Source organism: Silurus meridionalis, chromosome 6, assembly GCF_014805685.1.
Source record: "Silurus meridionalis isolate SWU-2019-XX chromosome 6, ASM1480568v1, whole genome shotgun sequence".
In the NCBI taxonomy this organism is placed as follows: domain Eukaryota; kingdom Metazoa; phylum Chordata; class Actinopteri; order Siluriformes; family Siluridae; genus Silurus; species Silurus meridionalis.
Genome location: NC_060889.1, coordinates 15,452,844 through 15,473,991, shown reverse-complemented (window position 1 = coordinate 15,473,991; position 21,148 = coordinate 15,452,844). Strand labels below are relative to the sequence as shown.

The 21,148-nt window shown below is 40.1% G+C and overlaps 1 protein-coding gene across 1 annotated transcript; it reads right to left on the bottom strand.

Moving 5' to 3' along the window:
• Positions 1-8,064: 8,064 nt before the first annotated feature.
• On the bottom strand, positions 8,065-20,381 carry LOC124387518 (histidine N-acetyltransferase-like). Its single transcript, XM_046851928.1, has 3 exons — positions 20,350-20,381; positions 20,151-20,202; positions 8,065-10,589 (listed from the first exon to the last, which is right to left on the bottom strand). Exons 1-3 carry the CDS (start codon positions 20,379-20,381, stop codon positions 10,008-10,010), a joined length of 666 nt encoding a protein of 221 aa, XP_046707884.1. The 3' UTR covers positions 8,065-10,007.
• Positions 20,382-21,148: the final 767 nt, after the last annotated feature.

Below are 21,148 nucleotides of genomic sequence, written 5' to 3'. Positions count from 1 at the left end.
GATACTGATCTTTTACCTAGAAAACAGTACATGTAAACACTATATCCCTTTTAAGTCCCCGATTTCCACTCTCAGGTGCACCGCGCCACACACACATGCGATGAAATCACCAAGCATCTCTTAAAGATTCCCTGTGCTCATTTTCACTAGGCAGGCATAATCTGTAGCATATAGAAATTAATGCACCCTAAACTACCACCCGGTTACTTCTACAGTGCTCAGGGCAAAGGTTAACCTTTCATAATGACAACAACCCTAAGCCCAGACAACACAGGAATGGCTTATGGACAACTCTCGTGAATGTACTAGAGTGGCCCAGCCATAGCCCTGACTTGAACCCTATTGAACATTTCTGGAGAGATCTGAAAGTGTCTGCCTAGCGACGATCCCCATCCAACGTGAACCATCTTGAGAAGATTTGCCACTGAGAAGAAAGTGTGCAAAACTTGTTGTGTCATACCCAAAAAGACTTGAGGCTTTAATTGCTGCCAGAGATGCTTCAACTAACTACAGAGTAAAGGGTCTGAATACCAGAGGTGGGATGTAACAAAGTACAAATACTTCTTTACTGTACTTAAGTAGATTTTTCTGGTATCAGTATTTTACCACTGGGTATATTTTCCTGGCTATCGCACACCACAATGAAGTTGATGAAGTTAACAATGAACACAAATTCATTTAAACGGAATTAATTATATTAACATGCATTTCTATTTGACCATTTTTCTGAAAAATATAAATATATATAAAAATATATAAAACCTTCAACCTGACATGTTTATTCACAACGTCCTTTCTTTACTCAGATATTTTCCTCATTAACACCGAAACTAACTTAATCTGTCTTTTTGGATTGTACAGATAAGAGCAATACATAATTAGAATCTGTAAAAGGTCTACTTTTTTTCTGTATACACTCATAATGACAACAAAACACTGTGCTTTTGTAAAATAAAGAAAGCACAGGTTGAGCTCTCTGCCGTCTCTGTGATCTCTCTTCACAGACACATCAATAAAACAACCTAAATCTCAGTGAATACTTCCCTCAATCCTCAAACCTGTGATCAATTATGTAATCCGTATGAAAGTTAGAAGAGGTACAGTTTCTCTTGATGATTTACGTAATTTAAAACATTGTAATTACTTTAAAACATTTACAAGAATATTTTGTCTTCATGCTCTATATTAAGAATAGTTTCACTAAAGATAAATATATTTGCATTTGTCAGTGCTCATGTGATTAAAATAAAATATAAAAAACTTGAAAAATATTAATTTAAGGCAATATTACATTTAGAACAGATAAAAATTTACATTTCGTTTAATATTGAGTTAACAGATGACACTCATGCCATTAACCATTAATTACCCATTAATTATTAAATACTTTAATTGACAGCCCTAATATTAATATGATCCAGTTATCAGAGTGACAATAAAACAGGTAGTAGCTCCTTTTTACTTAATTACATGTCAGATCCCAAACTTCTTTACTTTAACTAGTGTAAAAAGTGTAGTCAATACTTTTACCAACTTTTACCAGAGTATTTTAAAACATGAGTATCTGTACTTGTACTTCTACTTAAGTAAAGGATGTGTGTACTTTTGCCACCTCTGCTGAATGCTTATGAATGTGTGATATTTCAGTGTTTTTATTTAAAAATCGTTTTTACAGACATTTTGTTAGAGTAGTGACCACGAGCAGGACGCGGAAGTAAATATCATCTTTAGTGACAGTCAAACCACAAACAAGACTTAAATCGAGGTATGAACCGTAACGCATGTACAATCCATACTGCGGGTAGAATCCAGAAAGCATGTATAAATCTGCACAACGAGTGCAGTCGGTAAAGCGGGTATAATTCGAGAGGCAGGTATAATCCGTAACGTGAATAATCTCCTGCAACACGGAACACAAAGCATGAAGCAGCGGGGAATGCTGGCGATCTAGAATCCGGTAGGTCACGATAACCATGATAGGTCCGACCCCGAGTGAGGCCTGTTTGATACAATAAACTTTAAATCTATTTGTTTATTAAAGAGACCTGTTTAAAAGATTGCTTTTTTTTGTCTTTTTTGAAGACATGTTTGGCCTACTTTTAATGAGTTAAATAATGTTGAAGGATGGAAAAGAAGCCATGTTGGTTCATTAGGCTTATTGAATGCTTGTGCTATTAGAAACGGATAGGTCAGTGGGTAAGGTTTGGTTTACCAATCAGCAGATCCCCAGAAGGTTGTGAGTTCAAATGCCGGTGTTGCCAATTTGAACCTCTTATTTCGCTTTTTTTTATCTAATAGTTTGTTTACTTTGTTACATAAAACTGTACATCTATTTGTTAATTAAAGAGACCTGTTTAAAAGAATGCTTTTTTGTCTTTTTTGAAGACTTGTTTGGCCTACTTTTAATATGTTACATAGTGTTGAAATATGGAAAAGAATCATGTTGGTTCATTAGGCTTATTGACTGCTTGCACTAGTTGGTAGGGATAGCTAAGTGGTTAGGGTGTTAGTTTACTGCTCAGCAGGTCCCACATGGTTGTAGGTTCAAACCCTGGTGTTGCCGAGATGAACTTTTTATTTCGCGTTTTTTATCTAATAGTTTGTTTACTTTGTTATATTAAACTGTATTGCCAATTTAAACCTTTTATTTCGTTTCTTTATCTAATTGTTTGTTTACTTTGTTACATTAAACTGTACAGCTTTTTGTTAATTAATGAGACCTGTTTAAAAGTTTGCTTTTTTTTTCTCTTTTTTGAAGACTTGTTTGGCCTACTTTTAATGAGTTACATTGTGTTGAAGTATGGAAAAGAAGCCATGTTGGTTCCTTAGGTTTATTGACTCCTTGCACTAGTAAATAGGAATAGTTCAGTGGGTAATGTGTTGGTTTACCGATCAGCAGATCCCCAAAAGTTTGTGGGTTCAAACCATGGTATTGCCAAGATGAACTTTTTTTTAGCTAATAGTTTGTTTACTTTGTTACATACAACTGTACATTCATTTGTTAAATAAAGATTCCTGTTTAAAAGATTGCTTAATTTATTTGTCTTTTTTGAAAGCTTATGAAGGGGAACGGGAATAAGGAACAGGTGCCGGTGATTAACGCCAAGAGCGGCAGAGAGAAGCAGCGTGAGAACCTCCGAGAGGGCGGTGGCAGGTGGATCCCTAACACATTTCTAGACAGAATTCTAGGGTTAGGGTTAGGGTTAGTCATTATTGGAGGCTGAGTCTAGATTACAAAATAAGAATAGGAATATTTTTAATAGGAAAAAAATCTATTTAAATAATTGTAGTATTAGGCTGGAACATAATAAATGTAAAAAAAAGTGAAAAGGTTCTGAATTATTTCGGTATTCTCTATGTCTTCTTCTTCTTTTTTCGGCTGCTCCCATTAGGGGTCGCCACAGCGGATCATCCGTCTCCATACCACCCTGTCCTCTACATCTGCCTCTTTCACACCAACTACCTGCATGTCTTCCCCCACCACATCCATGAACCTCCTCCTTGGCGTTCATCTTTTCCTCCTACCTGGTGGCTCCATCCTCAGCATTCTTCTACCAATATAACTCATGTCCCTCCGCTGCACATGTCCAAACCATCTCAATCTCGCCTCCCTCACCTTGTCACCAAAACATCCTACATGGGCTGTCCCTCTAAAAAACACATTTCTAATCTTGTCCATCCACGTCACTCCCAACGAAAACCTTAACATCTTCAGCTCTGCTACCTCCAGCTCCGCCTCCTGTCTTTTACTCAATGGCATACAACATATCTCTAATCCATACAACATCGCAGGTCTCACCACAGTCCTATAAACTTTCCCTTTCATTCTTGCAGATACCCTACTATCACAAATCACTCCTGTCACTCTTCTCCACCCACTCCACCCTGCCTGCAGTCTTTTCTTTACTTCTCTAACACACTCTCCATTACTTTGCACTGTTGACCCCAGGTACCTGAACTCCTCCACCTTCTCCACCTCTTCTCCCTGTAACCGCACCACTCCACTGCCCTCCCTCTCATTTACACACGTACTCTTACTCCTACTGACTTTCATTCCCCTTCTCTCCAGCGCATACCTCCACCTTTCCAGGCTCTTCTCAACCTGCTTACTACTCTCACCACAAATCACAATATCATCCGCAAACATCATAGTCCAGGGAGACTCCTGTCTGACCTCGTCTGTCAACCTGTCCATCACCTCTGCAAACAGGAAAGGGCTCAGGGCTGATCCTTGATGCAGTCTAACCTTCACCCTGAACCAGTCTGTCTTTCCTACTGCACACTTCACTGCTGTCAAACTGTCCTCATACATGTTCTGCACCACTCTCACATACTTCTCTGACACTCCTGACTCCTGGCTTTCTCTAAATCCACAAACACACAATGCAACTCCTTCTGACCTTCTCTACACTTCTCCATCAACATTCTCAAAGCAATCAGTATCAAAATAAGTCATCTGTGACGCTCTTCCTTGGCATTAAACCATACTGTTGCTCACAGATGGTCACCTCTTCTCTCAGCCTGGCTTCCACTTCTCTTTCCCATAACTTCATGGTGTGACTGATCCACTTAATTCCCTTGTAGTTACTCTAGGTCTGCACATCTCCCTTATGCTTAAAGATCAGTACCAGCACACTCCTTCTCCTTTCCTCAGGCATCCTCTCACGTTCCAGAATCTTGTTAAACAATCTGGTTAAAAACTCCACTGCCATCTCTCCTAAACATCTTCACGCTTTTACAGGTATGTCATCTGGTCCAACCGACTTTTCACTCTTCATCCTCTTAATCGCTGCTCTCACCTTCTCCTTACTAATTCTATCCACATCTTGCTTCACTAACTCCACATCATCCAACCTTCTCTCTCTCTGATTTTCCTCTTTCATCAGCTGCTCCCTTAGTGTCCAACCTCTCATACAGCTCATCATATGCCTTTTCCTTGGCTTTCACCACATCCCTCTTTACCTGCTTCCGCATCTCCTTGTACTCCTGCCTACTTTTCTCATCACTCTGTCGATCCCACTTCTGTTTTGCCAACCTTTCCTCCTTATGCTCTCCTGCACTTCCTCATTCCACCACCAAGTCTCTTTGTCTTCCTTTCTATTTCCAGATGTCACACCAAGTACTTTTCTAGCTGCCACCCTCATCACTCCTGCAGTAGTTACCCAATCATCCAGCACCTCCTCACCACCACCGAGCCCCTGTCTGACCTCTTCCCTGAACCTCACACTACACTCTTCCTCCTTCAGCTTCCACCATCTTATTCTTCTTTCAGTCCTCACTCTCCTCCTCTTCTTCTTTGCCTCCAAAACCATCCTACAGACCACCATCCGATGCTGTCTAGCTACACTGTCCCCCGCCAACACCTTACAGTCTCCAATCTCCTTCAGGTTGCATCTCCTGCATAGAACATAGTCCACCTGTGTCCACCTTCCTCCACTCTTATACGTCACCCTATGATCATCCTTCTTCTTAAAATACGTACTCACCACTGCCATTTCCATCCTTTTAGCAAAATTCACCACCATCTGCCCTTCCACATTTCTCTCCTTAAGGCCATACCTACCCATCACCTCCTCATCACCTCTGTTCCCTTCACCTACATGCCCATTAAAGTCTGCCCCAATCACCAATCGTTCTTTCCTAGGTACACCATCTACCACTTCATCTAATTCACTCCAGAATCTTTCCTTCTCCCCCATCTCACAGCTGACTTGTGGAGCATAGGCACTGATGACATTTATCATTATCCCTTCAACTTCCAGCTTCACGTTCATCACCCTATCAGAAACTCTCTTCACCTCCATTACACTTTTACTGTACTCTTCCTTCAGAATCACACCTACAACATTTCTCTTTCCATCTGCACCATGATAAAACTGTTTAAACCCACCTCCAATGTTCCTGGCCTTACTCCCTTTCCACTTGGTCTCCTGAACACACAGCATATCTACCTTTCTCCTCTCCATCATATCAGCTATCTCTCTCCCTTTACCAGTCATAGTACCAACATTTAAAGTACCAACCCGAACCTCCACTCTCCTACACTTCTCCTTTTCCTGCTGTCTCTGTAGACGCCTTCCTCCTCTCCTTCTCCTCCTTCAGCAGTAGCCCAATTTCCACTGGTACCCTGTCGGATAACGATACCTTAGCGTTCGTTGTTAACCTGGGCCTCAAATGATCCGGTATGAAATTTTTATTTGTGATCCGCATATTCGATTTGGCACATGTTTTACGCTGGATGCCGTTCCTAACGCAACCCTCCCCATTTATCCGGGCTTGGGACCGGCACTAAGAGTGCACTGGCTTTTGCCTCCCTATGTATCCTATAAAACTAATAGAAACATAATGTAAGTAAGAGAACAAAAAAAGAAATTGGATATAGAAGATGGCATCTGTCAAGATTCTAATGTGCTAATATATTCTAATAAGATGCTAATGTGTCTCGTTCCTGTTGATTTCTTCTCTACAACATCTCTGTCCACACAGGCTGCCCCGGTGCTTGTTCAGTCTCTTGTCATTTCAAGACTCGACTACTGCAACTCTCTGCTGGCAGGTCTTCCCCTGAACGCTATCTGTCCACTGCAAATGATCCAAAACGCAGCTGCACAACTTGTGTTCAATCTGTTCAAGTTCCACCCCACTGCTGCAATCATTTCACTGGCTTCCAGTAGCTGCATGTATCAGATTCAAAACACTGATGCTTGCCTACAAGGTCAAAAATGGACCAGCGCCATCTCACCTCAGAGACTTCATCACATCTCACACTGCACCACGCTGTTTGAGATCCTCCAGCACTGCTTGACTGGTACCACCTTGCAAATTTAAGAATAATAATAAAAAAACAAAAGTAATATTTATTTTAACAAATTACAGAATGGCTCTAGAAACCTTAGTAGATAAATGAACAATTAAAATTTTTTATCTAAATGTCTTCCAAAAATGTCCATATTAGTTTACAATTACAAAGTCAGATTTGCAAATTTGCATTTTAATTACTCTCGCTAGGCTTCTGATCTCATGCATGTTCTGTGTCTTCTTTTTAAATAAATTAAACTAGTGAACAGTTCCAAAACATTCTGACTCTACCACTTTACCCACCCATGTTTGCTTGATCACATCTTTTGCTACCACTGTTTCCATTACACTAGACTTTTCTTCCCCAAGTTAGCTTAATTTAATGTTTCTTTAATTACTGCCTCTATACCCAGCATGCACTGGGCTTAATAACATTCATTCCTGGGCTTATTTCCTGTGATTAAGCCGTCATGGCACAACAGTTGCTTCTGTACTCATGTACCACCATTTATTAATTAAAGTACTTCCTCTCTCCAAGCAGCCAGCTAATTAGTGCCGTGCTTAACTAAAGAAGAAGTGAGGCCAGATTGAGCTCTGCTTTATTTGAGAAATTATGTTGGACTGGCATGTTTTGTTTTGTGCTGAATTGTGTAATTAAAAAAGGAACCCCAGCTGCTTGAATTACAAAAAGTCATGTCACATGCTACTGTATCTGGGTTAAGATGGAAAATATTCATGTCTATATACTGTATGTCTTTGTATATATTCATAGTGTATTTATCTATTTTTAATACAGTAATCTTAAATATCAATGTATATATGCACACTTTATTTGCATTTTCCTCCCAGATAGGTTTCCTCCCAGATTTACTGAGCTGCAGATGCTGTACAGTTGTTGCCTAAGCAATCATAGGAAAGTGAAGCCATTATTTCAAACAAAGGGATTCAAGAGTAATTTGTAGTTTCACTTATAATGTGTAATGACAGATGGTGGTGGAATTCTCTGACTGTAGAACAAAAGGTTTGGATGAACAAATGGTCATTACTGCTGCAGCTGGCAGTAATGCTGTAACAAGTGGTGTTATTATTTTGACATGTGGTTGTGACTGCTACTGCTCTTGCTTAGCCTCAGGTTGTAGCCTTGAGAATTCTTCCCAGGATTTGTGTCAATAGGCAATGTAATTCACTATTTTGGACAAAATCTGGAATAATATTTAATATGAATTGTGTGCTTACTCTGAAGATGATGTGGGCCAAATGTGGCGAGGACTTTATAAAATCTCCTTTTACTAAATATAAAACCTTTGTTTTAAAATTAATGCATGATCTGAGGTTATTTACTGCAATGCCAGAGTGCTTATTAGGCCAACTAAAGCCAGTAAATCTTAATAAATGGCTTTCTTTCTTTTGCACAAATACATAAACATACATAAATAGTTTGCCAAATTCTTTTTGAGGTTTAAGGTTCAATGTAAAGTTGTTTTAGACCTGTATGATATGCTAGTACTTCATGATAACAAATTCATCACACAAATACATAAACATATAGTTTCCCAAATTCTTTTTGAGGTTTGAGGTTTAATGTAAAGATGTTTTAGACATGTATGAGATGCTAGTACTTCACGATAAGTGCACTAAATAGTAAAATAGGTTGTAATTTATAACAAAAGTGAAGAAATGACAGAGAAAGTGGTTTATTAACATTATCAACATCATCATAAGTATAATGATCATCTGTGCCAGCAGCTATGATGCCTTCTTCTCATTCTCTTTTCTTCCTCTTTACATCTTTGAGATGCACCATATGATTATATGTCAGTATGTACCAAGGACAGGAAGCAAATAAGAGAAAGATCACAATTTTTGTTTGTCTAACTCGTCCCTAGTGAATTCTACATGTGAACAATGTGACTGTATTGTTTTACAAGTCAGTGACAAGCAAATGTACAATGCATTAATGTCCTGCTTCCTTTTGCCATGGTGACTGCACTCAACTGTTATTATGTGAATGAGTCACAACGCACTTAACACTCAGTAAAAGAAAAAGTAGAGCAAGTGCATGCTCAGGTAAATAAGCAAGATTTGCTTGTAAGATTTAATTTGATGTAATGTGCTTCACAGTGTTAAACTCAATTAGGCTTGCAAGATATTCCAGCTACTGATGCAAAAGTGGAACTGCAGCTGTTTGTACAAAGATGCACATTTTATTCACAGCAATTCAAACCAAAGTATAAACTAACAATGGAGAAAAAGCTGCAGATACAGATGCTGTGTCTATTCCTTCGATTAAGAATGACAGGGGGTGCTGTTGTTTGATTGCCTTATTTTGAAGGTCAAATTTCATTTTTTAAACCTGAAAGTGATGGTGTAATATGAAATAATTTTCATTCATGCAATATGTGCCTGAATGAAACACCTGCTACCTATTGTATAAACATTTTAGAATTTTTTTCACTTGACTGTCATCTTCAAAATTTCTTTCTTTGAAATAGTCATTAATCATTCATAAAGATTGTACTCATACAACGGCTTGTCCTTGTAATATAGTGGACACTGTAGGATAAAAGAATGTGGCACCCTAAATTTAAGTCTACCTTAACCACAACCCTAGCCTAATTTATTGCTAACATAAACCTTAAACCTAACCCTAATCCCAACCCTAAACTAAAATGTAACCTCAGTGTCAACCCTGACCTAAACCTTATCCTTAATCCCAAACCTCACCTGAAACTTAACCCTAATCTCAACTGTAACCTAACCTTAATCCCAACCCTAACTGTAGGGAAGTGGTATTTCATTGGTTAAGTCTCTGGGTTACTGATCTGAAGGACTGGGTTTTAAGATTCAAGATTTCTCTTGTGCCTCTTGGGCTCACATTTTTGGGCCCTTAACCCTTTGTGCTCCAGAGGCTCCAACTCTAATACCAACTCAAACCTAAAATTTAAACTTAATCTCAAAACTCACCTTTACCAAAACCTTAACTCTAACCTAAACCTGAACAATAACTCTAACCACAACCATAAACATTATCTAATCCTAACCCTAACCCCAAGTTTAACCCAAACCTGGAAACAGATAATCTGCTGTGCCGACCACTAATGGGAAGAGCCAAAAGAAGAAGAAGAAGAAACATAGCTACTGAGTGCTGTCTGTTCTGAATGCTATTACCCTTTATAAGACTGGAACCTTTCCTGTCTGACTGTTTCTAATATTTATGACATATCTTTCTCCAGAAGCCATTGCTCCCCATAATACATATATTGTTTTACTCCTTCATGTCCATCACAAAACTGTCTCATGGATTCCCAAAATGTTTGAGGCATATAAATATGAATCACAACATTACCATGAATTTCCTCCAATACCTGCTCTAAATGTGCTATTAGTGCGTTCCTTGCTATGGACACATCAGTCCCAAACATGTCTATGTTCAGTATCAAGGAACCTCCTTGTAATGGAACAGGATAGGGTGGTGTGTGAAAGCTCATAAACATTGGTTTATCTTCAAACCAATCAAACATCCAAGTTAAGTTTTGCTTTTTCATAATTTCCAGGTTGCTTTCCATCAGTTTCAGAGGCTGCCAGTTTTGGATGATGGCACCTCCTGGAAGCTGAAGTCTCAAAGAAAGTTTAGGGTCCAGAAGTATTGCATTAAGCTGATGGTTGTCTTTCAAAACAAATAGTTTTTGGTTGTTGTCAGGCTTATTTGACTTCTTAATGCTTTCCAGTTTTGCTTTCTGGTCTGTGACAAATCCTTTAAAACTTTCAGCCTCTCCAAACAAAGAGAGGATAGCCTGAGAAAGAGAGAGAGAAAGAGAGAGAGAGAGAGAGAGAGAGAGAGAGAGAGAGAGAGAGAGAGAGAGAAAAATTATTTGGAAAAAGATATAGAAAAAACAACCATAGGCAAAGGGAAAGATTTTAAACTATATAAAATGGATTTGTAAAAAATAATATCTAAAATGCTAAAGTTTATTTTCCTCTCATTACTCTAATGAATTTATCTAGTGTTTCATAGTTAAGCTGTGACTACATGTATATGAATAACTAAGTTTGTATGTGTTTTATAAATATGTGAGTGATTAAAGGTGTCATGGTGTGCCAGACAGGAACAACTCGTCCTGGCACAGCTCTTCTGTCTCTTCACAAGACTCATTGACTCATGATTGGGCAACTCATTTAAAAGACAATATACAACTCACTCATTTAGGTGCTGAATATGAACTGTAGACACCTTCCTGATCTCAACTCTCTCATCTGACCCAGGGCTTTGGTCCACATATGTTCTGGTCTGCATTCCCCAGGTCGCTAAAGCCTCTACACAAACAGACATATATCTACAAACCTATTCTCAGACACTGACAATGACACCATTGTGTCAGTGTTGTCAGTGCAGTGCAATCTGTCCATATATATATATATATATATATATATATATATATATATATATATATATATATATATATATATATATATATATATATAGGAACTTAAGAGACCGGTTGCTAAAATTCTGGGAGAGGGTTGTTGTCCCATATGTGTCTGATATCAGATTCTAGCTGTTCAACAGTTCTGGGTGTCCTTTGTTGTCTTTTTCATTTCATGATGTACCAAAAGTTTTCAATTGGTGAAAGGTCTAAACTGCAGGCAGGCAAACTGTGTTCACAGACAATTATTTCTAGAGGTGTTAATGTGAAATATTGATTTTTACGCTTGACCCTTGTGCACAGATTCTTTAAAACTTTTGATGATATTGTGTACTGTAAATGATGAGATATTCAACTGTTTTACAATTTAATTTTGAGGAACATTATTCTGAAATTGTGCCACAATTTTTAGACACAGTCTTCACCGATTAGTGTTTGGTGAAACTCTGCTCAGTGTTACACATTAACAAATTAAATTAAATTTGTCCTACATATAAAATCAAATATCTTTTTACTCAACTACATTTTGCGATATCAGTTTTTTTTATTTTTATGAGTAGATAAAAACATACCTGGTCAAGCACACAGCTAACCAGCAATCAGGGTAACGTGCACACTCTGTTTTAAACGGAATATACAGTTCATCACTAGTTCAACAGCAAGCATAAAATGTTGAGAGTAATAAATGATAGAAGTAACTCCTGACTCTAACTTGCCACAACAAAAAATAAAAGTGTTGGGTTCATGATAATTTTAATATCTATCAATTAATAGATTTGTGCACTAAGAGTAACATTAGAGTCATTTCACATAAACTGAGTTGAAGCAAGAGTCTTGTGACAATAATGACATGATATGAGGACTCTTCTTCTTCGCTCGGCTGCTCACATTAGGGGTCGCCACAGCAGATCTTCCATCCATCTTCCTCCATTACTTTGCACTGTTGTCCCCAGGTACCTAAACTCCTCCAGCTTCACCACCTTTTCTCCCTGCAAATGCACCACTTCACTGCCCTCCCTTTTATTCACACACATGTCCTCTGTCTTACTCCTACTTTCATTCCCCTTCTCTCCAGCACGTACCTCCACCTCTCCAGGCTCTTCTTAACCTGCCCCCTACTTTTACCACAAATCTTAATATCATCCGCAAACATTATAGTTCATGGAGACTTCTGTCTGACCTTGTCCATCAACCGGTCCATCACCACTGCAAACAGGAAAGGGTTTAGTGTCGATCCTTGATGCAATCCAATCTCAACCTTGAACCAGTCTGTCATTTCTACTGCACATTTCACTGCTGTCACACTGTCCTCATACCTGTCTTGCACCACCCTCACATATTTCTCTGACACACTTGACTCCGCTCTCAGCACTCTGTCGTATGCTTTTTCTAAATCCAAAAACACACAATGCTCCAAAACTCCTTTTTGAACTCCTTCTCTATACTTCTTCATCAACATTCCCAAAGCAAATAATGCATCTGTGGTATCTGCAGGTCTGCACATCTACCTTATTCTTAGAAAATGGTACCAGCAAACTACTTCTCCATTCCTCAGTCACCCTGTCACCTTCCAATATCTTGTTAAACAATCTTGTTAAAAACTTCACTGCCATCTCTCCTGAATATCTCTTCTACTGGTATGTCATCTGGTCCTACCGACTTTCCACTCTTCACCTCTTAATGTTCTCACTTCCTATTTACTAATCTATCCACTTCCTGCTTGACCATCTCCACACAATCCAACCTTCTCTTTCTCATTTTCCTCATTCATCAGCTGAAAATACTCCCTCCATCTTACACCCTCTCCTCACTAGTCAACACATTTCCATCTCCATCCTTTATTGCTCTTACTTGTAGCACATCCTTCCCAGCTCGGTCCCTCTGCCTCACCAATCAGTACATATCCTTTTCTCCCTTCTTAGTGTCCACCTTCTCATACAGCTCCTCATATGCCTTTTCCTTCCTACATCTCTCTTCACCTGCATCACCTTGTAGTCCTGCCTACTCTTCTTATTTCTCTGTCGATCCCAATTCTGTTTTGCCAACCTCTATCTCTTTATGCTTTTCTGTACTTCCTCATTCCACCACCACATCTCTTTGTCTTGCTTTCTATTTTCAGATGTCACACCGAGTACTTTTCTAGTGGTCTCCTTTATTACTTCTGTAGTAGTTGCCAAATCATCCAGCACCTCTTCACCACTACCAAGCCCCTGTCCGACCTCTTCCCTAAATCTCACAGTACAGTCTTTCTCCTTTAGTTTCCACCATCTTATTCTTTTTTTAGTATTCACTCTCCCTGTCAGCCAACGGCACACGCACTTCCGGTAATCCCACGCCTCAACTTGCACCAGGCTCGCTGGGGACTCTTTTTTGGCAGGTTCAATTTCTCCCTCCCCTACCTCCCGTGATCTACAATTTGTATTAACCTGTCCTACCTGCACTCAACATAAGAACCCTAAGGGCTGCCTGGTGGGCTTACTGTGTCCCCTTCCAGTGCCTAAACGTCCCTGGTCTAACATTGCCCTTGTTTTTGTTACCAGACTCTCTCCCTCTGCCAGTTGCACAATCATTCTTACCGTGGTGGACAGGTTCTCCCAAATGGTACATTTTATTCCCCTAGCCAAACTGCCTTCAGCTAAGGAAACCACTGCACTACTTCTCCTACATATTTTCCGTCTGCACGCGCTTCCCCTTTCGGCCAACCGGAGGCACGTCCTGCACTCCATTACCTGATTGGTTATAAGACATGGCTTTCCACTCGGGACCTCCCACTCAAGGCCGTGTGTCGTAAGCTTGCCCCACGATTTCTGGGAGCCTCTCCAAGGTCATTAAAACAGTTGCTGTGCGCCGCAAACTACCCAAGGCCCTTCGGATCGACCCTGCCTTCCATGTTTCTCGCCTCAGACCTGTCCAATCCTGTTCCTTGGTGCCCTCCACCAGACATCCGACCACCCGCCTGGGTCATCGGTGCGTCGTTTACTCTGCTCCTGAAGACGGGGTCTCCGATATCTAGTGGACTGGGAAGGCTATGGCCCAGAGGAATGCTCCCGGGTTCCTACACGGCAGATTCTGGACCATGACCTCATCTCTCAGTTTCATCTGGACCATCCTGAGCAACCTGAAGGGATGTCTGGAGGTGCTGTGAGAAGGGGGTTACTGTCAGCCAACGGCGCGCGCACTTCCGGTAATTCCACTTCCATCTTCTTGGTGTATAAATAAACGCCAGATCCTAATATCTCTCGCCAGATTGTCTCTTCGGCTTCGTGTTTGTTTTGAGACCTTCCTGCCCCTTTTTCCCTGTGGAATACTTTGACTTCGTTTTTGGATCTCTCGTTTTTTACAGACTATCATTTCTTCCGGACGCTTCCGGATCGCTTTTGTGTTTAATTTTTTGCCAGTTCTCAGACGTTTGTTTTTCAGACAGCTTCCTGTCTCTTCTACTATGGGTCTTCAGGTTTGATGTTTTGTTTTTGCTTCTATCCTGTTCTCAGTCTCTTGGTGCTCCTTTTTAAGGGGGCTCATAAGTTTTCGGGCATCTAGTCTAACTGCCTTTTGAACGGCAGCCTGCACCCTGCATTTGGGTCCTTCCATGCACGCCCACTGACACTTCTCTTCTTCCTCACCAACAAAAGCCTACAGACCACCATCCAATGTTGTCTAGCTACATTGTCCCCTGCCAACATCTTACAGTCTCAAATCTCATTCAGGTTGAATCTCCTACATAGAACATAGACCACCTGTGTGCACCTTCCTCCAATCTTATATGTCACCCTATGCTCCTCCTTCTTCTTAAAATATTTTTAAGATATTCCTCTTAACGTATTTACCACTGCCATCATCTCTGTTCCCTTCACCAACATGGCCATTACAATCATTCATTCCTAGGTACACCTTCCACCACTTCATCTAACTCACGCCAGAATTTTTCTTTTTCCTCCATCTCACAACCCTCTTGTGGAGCATAAGCACTGATGACATTTATCATCACCCCTTCAACTTCCAGCTTCACATTCATCACTATATCAGAAACTCTCTTCACCTCCACTACACTCTTTCTGTACTCTTCCTTCAGGATCACCCCTACACCTTTTCTCTTTCCATCCACACCATAATAGAACATTTTAAACCCTCCTTCCGATGTTCCCGGCCTTACTCCCTTTCCACTTGGTCTCCTGAACACACAGCATATCTACACACAACATGTCTACCTTTCTACGCTCTATCATATCAGCTACCTCTCTCTCTTTACCAGTCATAGTATTAACATTCAAAGTTCCTCCTCTCCTTCTCCTCTTTCGGCCAACAGTAGCCCTGTTGACTAACAATACCTGTGGTGGTTGTTGGTAACCCGGGCCTCAACCGATCCGGTATGCATTTCTGATTTTTAATCTGCATATTTGATTTGGCACATGTTTTACGCTGGATGCCCTTCCTAATGCAACCCTCCCCATTTATCTTGGGTGCACTGCACTGGCTTGTGCACTCCAAATGGCTGGGTAACATGATATGAGGTCTACAGCCATAATAAATCATTGTACTTTGGATACCTTACCGAAGGCAAATACGTTTCTACTATTAATCAAGTGAACGTTTAAAGGGAGTACTTTTACTTTGACTTGAGTAATATTTTGCCTAGTGTATCTAATGTAACTCTGCCTCTCTAAGATATACTAATTATAACCAGTCATCTTACTGACCTATTGTCAATAAACTTAATTATTTGCAAAATATTTTTCCAAATGTTTCATTTTAATAACACTTACTTTTGCCAGACTTTTGTTACCATTCCAACCTTTTGAGATATGTTGCAAATAAAATTCCAAATTACATTATCTTTTCCTTAAAGTGTATAAACATGAGGAGAATACCATTTTACTAAAGTAAGCTCCAAACCTCTACACTACAACCGCAACTGTGCCATCTATTTTCATTTGGTGCAGTTCAGAATCAATATTTGTCTAATAACATGACAAAAGCATTAAAAATGTAAATAAAATACAACCTACTCACCAGAGTTGCATACTCATAATTTGCACCACTCCTCAGTGGCTGTAAGCCAGTGGTACCGCTCATATTCACTAGAATTCACTGGAGTCTTGTAGTACTGAACAAACCCTTTCCTGGGCTGAGACAAGCTAGCTAGCTTTGGGGTTGGCCTCTTCACGATGGCTTTCTTTTCTTAAAAATGTATTTTTACGAATGTCCGAGACCAAATCAATTTCTCTTCCTCAGTAGGCATAAAAAAAGTCTAACTCAGATGTATTATATATATATATATATATATATATATATATATATATATATATATATATATATATACAGTGAGGAAAATAAGTATTTCAACACCCTGCTATTTTGCAAGTTCTCCCACTTAGAAATCATGGAGGGGTCTGAAATTGTCATCGTAGGTGCATGTCCACTGTGAGAGACATAATCTAAAAACAAAATCCAGAAATCACAATATATGATTTTTAAACTATTTATTTGTATGATACAGCTGCAAATAAGTATTTGAACACCTGAGAAAGTCAATGTTAATATTTGGTACAGTAGCCTTTGTTTGCAATTACAGAGGTCAAACGTTTCCTGTAGTTTTTCACCAGGTTTGCACACACTGCAGGAGGGATTTTGGCCCACTCCTCCACACAGATCTTCTCTAGATCAGTCAGGTTTCTGGCCTGTCGCTGAGAAACACGGAGTTTGAGCTCCCTCCAAAGATTCTCTATTGGGTTTATGTCTGGAGACTGGCTAGGCCATGCCAGAACCTTGATATGCTTTTTACAGAGCCACTCCTTGGTTATCCTGGCTGTGTGCTTCGGGTCATTGTCATGTTGGAAGACCCAGCCTCAACCCATCTTCAATGCTCTAACTGAGGGAAGGAGGTTGTTCCCCAAAATCCGGTTGGCCCCGGTCATCCTCTCCTTAATACAGTGCAGTCGCCCTGTCCCATGTGCAGAAAAACACCCCCAAAGCATGATGCTACCACCCCCATGATTCACAGTAGGGATGGTGTTCTTGGGATGGTACTCATCACTCTTCTTCCTCCAAACATGTTTAGTGGAATTATGACCCAAAAGTTCTATTTTGGTCTCATCTGAACACATGACTTTTTCCCATGACTCCTCTGGATCATCCAAATGATCTTTGGCAAACTTAAGACATGCCTGGACATGTGCTGGTTTAAACAGGGGAACCTTCCGTTCCATGCATGATTTCAAACAATGACGTCTTAGTGTATTACCAACAGTAACCTTGGAAACGGTGGTCCCAGCTCTTTTCAGGTCATTGACCAGCTCCTCCTGTGTAGTTCTGGGCTGATTTCTCACCTTCCTTAGGATCATTGAGACCCACGCCCCAGTCCGAGGGAGATTGACAGTCATGTTTAGCTTCTTCCATTTTCTAATGATTGCTCCAACAGTGGACCTTTTTTCACCAAGCTGCTTGCCAATTTCCCCGTAGCACTTTCCAGCCTTGTGGAGGTGTACAATTTTGTCTCTAGTGTCTTTGGGCAGCTCTTTGGTCTTGGCCATGTTAGTAGTTGGATTCTTACTGATTGTATGGGGTGGACAGGTGTCTTTATGCAGCTAATGACCTCAAACAGGTGCATCTAATTTAGGATAATAAATGTAGTGGAGGTGGACATTTTAAAGGCAGACTAACAGGTCTTTGAGGGTCAGAATTCTAGCTGATAGACAGTTGTTCAAATACTTATTTGCAGCTGTATCATACAAATAAATAGTTTAAAAATCACACATTGTGATTTCTGGATTTTTTTTTTTAGATTATGTCTCTCACAGTGGACATGCACATACGATGACAATTTCAGACCTCTCCATGATTTCTAAGTGGGAGAACTTGCAAAATAGCAGGGTGTTCAAATACTTATTTTCCTTACTGTATATATATATATATATATACACACACACACATACACAGTGGTGTGAAAAAGTGAATGCCCCGTCCTGATTTCTTATTATTTTGCATGTTTGTCACACTTTTATATCATCAAACTAATTTAAATATTAGTAAAAGATAACACGTGAATACATCATGCCGTTTTTAAATTAAGATTTTTATTATTGAGGGAAAACAAAATCCAAAACTACATGGCCATGTGTAAAAAAGTGCCCCCCTTTTAAAACTGTGGTTTATCACACCTGAGTTTAATGTCTCTAGCCACACCCAGGCCTGATTACTGTCACACCTGTTCGCAATCAAGAAATCTCTTTTAAATAGGACCTGCCTGACAAAGTGAAGTAAACCAACAGATCAAAATGAGAATCAGAAACAAATGAGAAAGAAATTAATTGAGAGCTATCAGTTAGGAGAACAGTTAGGTTGATCGTGTCACAAACAGCTCTACACTAAGCAAACACATCGGCAAGAAAGTTGTGGCCACTGGAGTGTACACAGTGTGGGAACTCTTGCTCTCTGTCTACTCTCACAAAGGGATGGCTTATCAATAAAGAGGGAATAATATTGGGAATAAAGTGGTAATAAAATCGATAGTCACAATTCTAGCTAAGATTAGGCATCTAATTTGCACCATGAGTTTTAGACAGCACACCAAACAAACAAATTGTTTGGCCCCATGTTGGCTGCAAATGTGTGAGATGACTTGATGACACTTTGAGCACTGTAATGTAACCTAAGGAGATAAAGGTTACCAATATGGTGGGTCCCTTTTAACTCAAGCGCTTGGGGTCCCATTGACAGGTGTAATTTTTAAAGGGTACTTTACATTTAGATTTAAACACTCTTACATATGTCTACCATAACATAAAATACATCTTCTTTGCTGTTATACCACTCACATTAGAACATTTTCCATTTATGGGTGTTCCGCTAACCCTGACCTGATATGTGTCTGTAGTTGGTTGTTTGTAGTAATTGGCCACCCTGTGTATGTTTCTCTTTTGTGTTATGGTTGCAGTTAATGCAAGGGTGCATGTCACATGTTGTCACATTACCCCATAGTGGGGCCCTACTGGGCATTTCTAGTGGTACCGAGCAATCTAGGTCAGAATCAGTGTCTGGTTTGTAGGGCTGTTCTGGTTTCTTTTTGTCTAATGGAGACTTCTGTTCCCCCTCTGTTCCTTTTTCACCGATTGGTTCATGTGCTCTACTCCAGTGGTTGAGATAGTACCAATGCTCCTTACTTTGACTGCTGTGGGAGTTGTCAATACCACCTTAAATGGGCTGTTCCATTGTGGCTCAGCGAAGTGTTTTCTCTTAAATCTCCTGATGTAGACCCAGTCCACAGGATCAACAGGATCAACTCATCCATATGTTTAGCTGTCTTTAAGTAGCTTCAGCTGTCTTTAAAAGCAAAGTCCTTTTTTTAGATGTCTAACATAGCTCTGGAGTTCACCTTAGAGCTGTTCAAGAAAGGGCCGTTTATAAGGTTTACTAGTTATTGGCACAGACATCCTGTAAGCATTTCATCCAGAGTTTGGTGTGTTATACAGTTAGTCTGGGAATGCATCTTTATCACAGCTTATGGCAAAGTATCTGCACAGTCCAGGAATGTTTTTGCACAAATCTTTGTTATCTTTGCATTACGCACCATATTAGCCCTTTTCACCATGCCATGTGACTGGGGATAACATACATGTTGCAACTAATGGACGATATGCAATGACTGAATGATACACTTAATGACCTCATTTACAAAATGCAAACCATTGTCTGAACTTAGGAGATTTGGCATCCCAAATTTGGGGATTACTTCCTTACACAAAACCCTGCCTGCCACTGCATTACGATGCACTGATGCAGGGGCTATAAATAGGCTGTCCACATCACCCCAAATATTAGTATCCAGTTCTTTAATAGCCCCAAACTTCTTCCATTGTGTTTGTCCATGAATATAAGCTCTGTCTTGCATTTCTGTAATGTGTGTTCCTCTAGGGCTTCCTTATCTGAACCTACCATTGCTTTTGTACGTTTCTCTTTCTGCTGCCCCATTTGCAGCTGTGTTTCCCTGGGACACAAACGTTTTAGCAGAGTTATGAGCTTGACATTTAACTATAGCTACTTTGGCTGATTGTGTCACGGCATGTACTAACTTAGCAAGATCTGGGCCATTCTTTATTGTCGGTCCATCTGCTCTTTGCAAACCCTTTTGTACCCATGTTGGACCAAACATGTGACAGACGCCATGTTCATAGGCCAAATAAATATAGATTGTATATTTTCCTTTTCCCTAGTTTACATATTTCTGCTAATGCTTTAATCTCTGCCAACTGAGCAGAGCAGGGTTGGGGCACTGAAACTGCATAGTCTATACAAAATTAACCATTTTCTGGAGTAACTATTGAATAGCCTGCCCTGTCCCATCCATGTCACAGAAGCATGAAACATCAACAAACAGGACAGTTTCTGCATCAAGCACATTGTAAAATCTAATAGGGTCACCATTCTATTTTCAGGGTTAACAGCTTTACAGCACTCAATTGTCAGTTCTGGGGCTGAAAAAGTTACATTTTACCTGTACAACGTGAATTGGTGATTACAAAAGACTGACTAGTGTTAAGTGTGAGTCTGGGAGTCATGTACAACATCACAGGATGCCCCATTGTAATTACTGATGCCCTTTTATATGCATATGCGGCTTTGGCAAGTGCACGATATAATGGCAACATGCTTTTCTCTATACTGTCTAATGCCAAACTAATGTATGTGTCAGGGATCCACCTGCCACGCCCCCTTTGGTAGCTCTCTATGCCTCTGCTTTCCCTAGAGCTCCAGGCATAACCACACACACCTGGGGCTCATCATCAATCATGCCTCCGCTCTCTCTGGAGCTCCAGGCTTAATCATGCACACCTGGGGCTCATCATCACTCCACCCCGCTTCTACATAACTCCTAACTCACTCTCACTCCCTTGTTCATTATTGTATGTGTTCATGGTTTCATGCAGGACTAT

Coding starts and splice junctions, on each gene's coding strand:
- LOC124387518 (XM_046851928.1), bottom strand. CDS start 20,381: ATGGCGTCTGTCACATGTTTGGTCCAACATGG. Junction 20,203..20,349: donor ACATGTTTGGTCCAACATGG/GTACAAAAGGGT, acceptor TTTGTGTCCCAG/GGAAACACAGCTGCAAATGG. Junction 10,590..20,150: donor AGAAACGTACAAAAGCAATG/GTAGGTTCAGAT, acceptor TCTCTTTCTCAG/GCTATCCTCTCTTTGTTTGG.